This window comes from Rana temporaria, chromosome 1 (genome assembly GCF_905171775.1).
Source record: "Rana temporaria chromosome 1, aRanTem1.1, whole genome shotgun sequence".
Taxonomy (NCBI): domain Eukaryota; kingdom Metazoa; phylum Chordata; class Amphibia; order Anura; family Ranidae; genus Rana; species Rana temporaria.
In genome coordinates, this window is record NC_053489.1 from 47,877,324 (window position 1) to 47,884,381 (window position 7,058).

General features: G+C 48.1%; 1 protein-coding gene across 1 annotated transcript; it reads left to right on the top strand.

The window, feature by feature from the left end:
- The first annotated feature begins 2,245 nt into the window (after positions 1 to 2,245).
- LOC120931185 lies at positions 2,246 to 5,808 on the top strand. Its single transcript, XM_040342433.1, is given in 3 exon segments — positions 2,246 to 3,617; positions 3,706 to 3,915; positions 3,918 to 5,808. Coding segments are annotated over 3 exon segments (3,333 nt in total). The 3' UTR covers positions 5,669 to 5,808.
- Positions 5,809 to 7,058: the final 1,250 nt, after the last annotated feature.

Genomic DNA, 7,058 nt, shown 5'->3' on the forward strand with positions numbered 1-7,058 from the left:
CTTGCGGCGGTGTAACGTATATACGATACGTTACGCCGCCGCGATTCTACGTGAATCTGGCCCATTGTGCTTAGGCACAAGTAACATTTCTAAATGTTCTCTATAACATCAACATTTTTAGTTTTAATTGAGTGGAAGGATTACAACTCCTGCTTTTGAAGATAGATTCCTTTACTTCCTGTTTGATAAAAAGGTTGTCTACAATACAGAAAATAAGATAAAATCTCTCTAACAGAAACACAGTAGAAGTTTTTTTTTTTTTTTTTTTTGTTAAGTAGATGAAGCCTATAATCAATGTCAATCTTTATTGTTTTCTGTCTCCCAGATTTTGTCTCACTTCCTGTCCAGGAAAATGTTGTCCCCAGAACAGGAAGTGAGAGCAAACTTCTGGGATGGTAGTAAATCTCCCCATTCTATCCAATATTAAAAAAAAAAGGAAGGTTTGGGTAGAGATATACTATAAGGGTGCATTGATCTTTAAATGGCTCCTGAGTGTTACAGGAGCTTCTTTTAACAATCCTGTCCCCTCTTTTGGCTAATAATTTTTTTACAGAAAAAAAAAACAACAGCAAAAAAAATAACACAAAAAAAATATTATAATGTGATATAATGTGATACCACCAAAAGAAAGCTCTATTTGTTGGAAAAAAAAGGACGCCAATTTTGTTTGGGAGCCACGTCGCACGACCGCGCAATTGTCAGTTAAAGCGACGCAGTGCCGAATCGCAAAAAGGGGCAAGGTCCTTTTGCTGCATTTTGGTCCGGGTCTTAAGTGGTTAATACACATTTTTACCTGGGGTGCCCAAACTTTTTATCCCCACTGTATGTATTATAACTATAATTATAGATATTTTATATATCCATATATATATAAATAGATATAGCTATAGCTATAGCTCTATATCTATATATATATATATATATATATATATATATATATATATATATATATATATACAGTAAAACCTTGGTTTACGAGCATAATTTGTTTCAGAAAAATGCTTGTAATCCAAAGCACTTAAATGTAACCATATTGCTACACTTAGAGGCTTCTCTCTTCTTTCTTATATTCAGTTGTGACATGACGCTACTCTTATATCAAGACATCGATTGTATATCAAGGCAAAATTTATTAAAACATTTAGCTTATCTTGCAAAACGCTCTCAAACCAAGTTACTCTCAAACCAAGGTTTTATTTTACTGTATGTATATATATATATATATATATATATATATATATATATATATATATATATATATATATATATTATAACTATAATTATACATCAGACAGGAGGCTCATATCTTATGCATTAATCCTTCTTTATTAATGCTCACAGCAGAAGTGTAAAACATCTAACGTATGTAATAAAAAGAAAAAACTGGTAGAACCACACCTCCCAGCAGTCCCATGGCCTAAACCACTCCCATACTAGTCTCTATAAATGGACTGCTCTCATCTAGGATCTTCCTCTTTCTTTCTGCTCACGGCGGAGCAAGTTAAGTATCACCAAATGATTTGATATATATTGATATTGATATTGATAATATGTTTTTTGTCATTATATATATCTTTCATAGTACGGTTTACAGATAACCTTGCCTTGCCACCCAAGGCTTCATTCACCAAAAATTTTCTTTGCATCCTCTTTTACCGCTATTTCCTCTCACCTGTCTAACTCCTTTCTGTGCTGTACTACATTACCCCTGTTCCGCTGGGACCGCGATCGTCAGCGGTCACCAGCGACCATACGCATCCATTCTCTTTACCTGCCTTCCTTCTCCCATGCGGCGCGCCATCTTGGGCATGTTCCCTCTCCTCTCCCCTCTGTAGAACGAGCGCGCGTCGCCAAGGAGGCGAATCCACCGCCTCGCTCTATCCCCGCAGAGCCGCCCCCGCCGTCCTATCACTTCACGTGCTGGACTCGGGAGGCGGGTCCCCTCGGTCTTTTCAACCAATGGACGCCTGGGAGCCGTAGTCTCGCGAGACTTCGCCCCCAGAGCGCAATCGATCCCAGGCTCTCCTCCCGTCGCATGCCAGTCAGCGCTGGTGACCGGAGGGAGAGCCTGGTATAGTTCTCTGCCACAAATTTCTGCCACAATTTTGTCCTGGGAATTTTATTCCCACCCATGCCCTGTGCCCACAGTTCTCTCCAAATTTCCTATTAGAATCTCTAAGTACTACAGAGCCATCGCTCTCTATTTATATATATTTTTCCTCAACCGCAGCTGTCTCTCACTAACATGACAGAGGAAGGTTCCCCCTCCCCATTAGAGCAGGACTTGGTTCTAGAACTAACTCATCTCCTTAGTACAACCCAACTACAGGACATCATTAACCAATCTGTCCAAGCAGCACTGACAATAGCTGCCGCTTCCGGACCATCCCAATCCACTCATCCCCCTGTGCCCGTACCCCTCGGCACAGAACCGACCACAAAGAAAGGAAAATCTTCCTATAAAAGGAAGAATGTGGTGACGGTTTATGACTCCCCGGCAGGGGAAGCTAATAATATGCGGCGAGCAGATCCTTCCACGGACTGCCACCCCACGCATCCTACAGATCCCTTTCAACCTCTGAGCCTCAGAGAGTCAACAAAAAGGCACGGTTTAGCTAAGAGAGCCAAACCAGACTCATACGTTTTAGAGTCGGACGACGATTCATCCGCCGAGTCGGATAAATCAGATGTCTCAGGATCTGATTACTATGAGGAAGAGGATGCGGGGGCTTCGGCAATCCTCCCGGATGCCAACCCTGACGACCAGGGCAAAGACGTACTAGACGCCATGGGGGAACCCCTATTTAACCCGGACACTATTTCCCATCCTCGCTCCGGGGACTGGTCCCCACTGCCCCACGTGTCCCAATATGTAGAACTCTGGGCACGCAAAACTTTGGATAAATCCAATCGCAATAAGCTTAGAGCGGAGTGCCCCCGTCCGCATATCCCCATGAAGGCGGTTGTCACACCTTCAGTGGACCCCATTTTAATGAAATACCTGCTGAAAACAGGTAAAATGCCTAAGAAAGGGATAGACCGGTCCTTTACAAGTATCCAAGACCGCATCCTGGACCTGTTCGGGCCTTTGACCAAAATTCTGAACTTAGCGGAACAATCCGCGACAACAGGCCAAGGGGTTGACCTAACACAACTTCGCGGTTGGGCCCAAAGAGCCATATGCCTTACGGGCAATGCCAACACCGCCTGTTCAGTTGAACGCAGGCGCTCTATACTCATGCGCCTCGACCCACAGCTAGCCCATCTAGCGGAGTCCGAGCCAGGCCCCTCAGCAGGGGGCATGCTTTTTGGCGAGTCCTTAATAAAGGACATTAATAAATTTGTCGGTATGTTCAACAGCCTGGATAAGGCACAAACGTCCCTGAAAAAACCCAACAATGCCAGAGTTTTTCCCCGGGCCGGCAGATACAGGGGCCGCTCTGCCGGCCGATACAACTCGGGCAGACCCTTCCAGAGGTCTTCCGCTCAAACGCACTATACTCAGGCTCCCACCCACTATACCACCACCGCGCAACCGGCACCATTCTTCCCTCCCCGTGGGAGACCCTGGAGGGGACGCGGCCAGAGAGGATACCCTCGTTCACGCCCGTATTCCGGTGAGTACCACACCCATTCCCTTCCCCCTCATACCGGTGGGAGGTCGCCTAATGTTTTTTACGCTCGCCTGGTCTGCGATTACGGCAGACTCCTGGGTTCTGAATACAGTAACAGGTTTCCAAATAGACCTTGTGTCCCCACCGACTCTGGGGATATTGCCACCCCCTATCCATTTTTCAGAAGAAAACGTGACCCTCATAGACACCGAACTTCGGGAATTGATAGCCAAACATGCGGTCACCGAAGTCACCACCCCATCACCGGGTTTCTTCAGCAACCTCTTCCTAGTCAAGAAGAAGGGGGGGGTTATCGCCCGGTCATAAACCTCCGGGACTTGAACCAACATGTCGCCTATCGACATTTCAAAATGGAAGGCATTCACTGCCTCCGAGACCTACTCACCCCCGGGGACTGGTTAGTGAAGGTGGACCTAAAGGACGCCTACCTCACAGTTCCCATGCACCCGGACTCCCAACATCTTCTCCGTTTCAGATGGTGGGGTCGCATCTGGCAATTTACGTGCCTACCGTTCGGCCTGTCCTCAGCCCCATGGTGTTTCACCAAGCTGCTGAAACCGGTCGTGGCAGCGTTGAGGAGCAGGGGAGTGCGTCTGATCATCTATCTGGACGACCTCCTCATACTAACTCACTCCAAGAATATGGCCTATCGCCATATGAATTGGACCATCGACCTGTTACAAACCCTGGGCTTCATTATCAACCGAGAGAAATCGGTTCTCGTCCCGGCTCAGGAGATGGAATTTCTGGGTTTCTCGATAGACACCCACCTCGCTATCCTTCGACTGCCCAGCGCAAAGCTGGCCCTAATCCGAAAAGAGATCAGGGCAGTTTTGCGCAAAGGTTTCCTATCCCTACGCATCCTGGCACGCATAGTGGGCCTATTAGCTGCGTCCATTCAAGCCATCTTTCCGGCTCCCTTACATTACCGAGCCCTCCAGAGGTTAAAAATCCTACACCTGCGTCAGGGCCTTCGCTACGCGGACGAAGTGTCCCTATCCCCAGAAGCTCGGGCCGAACTACGCTGGTGGCTCCGTCACGCCACCGACTGGAACGGCCGGACGATTTTCAACGCACGACCAGACGTAGTCATAGAATCGGACGCGAGCCGACGGGGCTGGGGCGCCCGCTTGGGGATGAGGTCCACGGGAGGGATCTGGTCCAGGGAGGAATCCCTGTTGCATATCAACGCTTTGGAACTCTCAGCGGCTCTCTTCGCCATTCAGAGTTTCTTGGCAACACGGACCAATTGTTGCGTATTATTGCGCATAGACAATATTGCGGCGGTTCAATACATCAACCGCCTGGGAGGTACCAGATCCAAAATTCTAGCGGACATCTCTGCAGAGATTTGGCACTTCTGTCTGTCTCGAGACATCTCTCTTATAGCGGAGTACATTCCGGGGGTCTCCAATACAGTAGCAGACTGGAACTCTCGATATCTGGTAGATTCCAGCGACTGGGGTTTAGACCGTTCGGTTTTCACCCAAATAGAATTACTTTGGGGCCCCTTGGGCATAGACCTTTTCGCCTCTCGCCTCAACCACCAACTGCCCCACTTCTTCAGCTGGAGACCGGACCCAGGGTCCTCGGCTGTGGATGCTTTCCGCCACTCTTGGACAGGAGGTACGCACTATGCGTTTCCCCCATTCTCGATGATCCCCAGGGTCCTTCTACAAATTACCAATCAGGGAGCTACGGTGGTTCTGATCACGCCGTGGTGGCCAGCTCAACCCTGGTTTCCCCTGCTGTTGGACTCGATCATCGACCACCCCAGACTCCTTCCCCGATTCCCTCGTATCCTGTCTCACCCGACCAAGGGCATTCATCCCCTGGTGGAGGAAGGCACTCTGACACTCCTGGCGTGGCTGGTCTCCGGGTGCCGGACCCGGGTGACGGCCTTTCAAGCTCGGCTAGAGACCTCCTCGCCATGGCCTGGGCCCCCGGGACTCGGTCGGCATACCGATCAGCCTGGCAATTCTGGGTACGTTGGTGCGACCAACGGCAAGTTGATCCCTTGCGTGCCCCTGTAAACGTCATTGCAAACTACTTGGCAGACTCTTTCTCCTCTGGCAAGGCTTATAGTTCCATCAATGTCTACAGGTCAGCCATATCGGCCTACCACTACCCAGTGGATTCCATGCCTGTAGGCAAACACCCCCTGATTTGCAAACTTCTGTGGGGTATCAGGTTCAAACGACCCCCGCGGCCTAAGTATCAGTCCACCTGGGACGTTTCTAGGGTCCTTACCATGCTCTCGGGCTGGGGAGACAACGATTCGCTGTCTCTTAAGATGCTGTCCTTCAAGCTCACTATCCTGCTTTGCCTGGTTTCTATAAAACGCGTTTCCGATGTTAGAGCCTTGGACATTTCAAGACGCCAATTTTCACCTCAGGGTGTCAAGTTCACGATAGTCCGCAGGACGAAGACCGGTCTGCACTCGGTCTTCTATCCCTTCTTCCCTTCACACCCACGACTCTGTGTGGTCAAATGTCTACAGGCATACGAAGCGCACACTGCGGACCTACGTAGTCCAAACTCCTCTCAATTATTAGTTTCTTACGTCAGACCCCATCACCCAGTCACAACTGCCACCCTGGCACGTTGGGTTAGATTCATCATGGCTCTGGCTGGTATAGACATTACCCTGTTTGGAGCACACTCCTCCAGAGGGGCCATGGCTACCAAGGTGATAGCGACCGGAGGCTCTCTCTCTGATCTGCTAATGGCGGCCGACTGGTCTTCTGAATCAGTCTTCCGTCTTTTTTATTTCAGACCAGAAGATCATGTTGCCATGTCTGTTTTATGATGCTGATTGTTATGTACTGTCTTGTTTTTCCTTTTGGTATATACATATATTTATGCTGTGTTAGCTTTGAACTTGCATAAGATATGAGCCTCCTGTCTGATGTATAATTCGAGATTTTCCTAGCTTGTGACGGAAAATATTGATTATATGAAGACAGGAGGCGAGTATCTTCCCTCCCTTCCCAACCCTTTCACGTTTTGTGTTTTGTTTCAGGTTATTGACATATCTATTACCTGGAATTTTCGTTTAAACTATGGTTAGGGTGATGTTCCCCTGTTCGGTTCAATCAGCAAGTCGACGCGACACCGTGGCCCAGCACAGTCGGGACCTACAGCCTACTCTTCTTTGGAAGTCTTCGGTTACGGATAAGGGGCCGGCTGGTCGAAGAGTCGATAATCAGAGGCTAGAAATGACACCTCGCATTCACACAAAGAAAGAGGAAGATCCTAGATGAGAGCAGTCCATTTATAGAGACTAGTATGGGAGTGGTTTAGGCCATGGGACTGCTGGGAGGTGTGGTTCTACCAGTTTTTTCTTTTTATTACATACGTTAGATGTTTTACACTTCTGCTGTGAGCATTAATAAAGAAGGATTAATGCATAAGATACTCGCC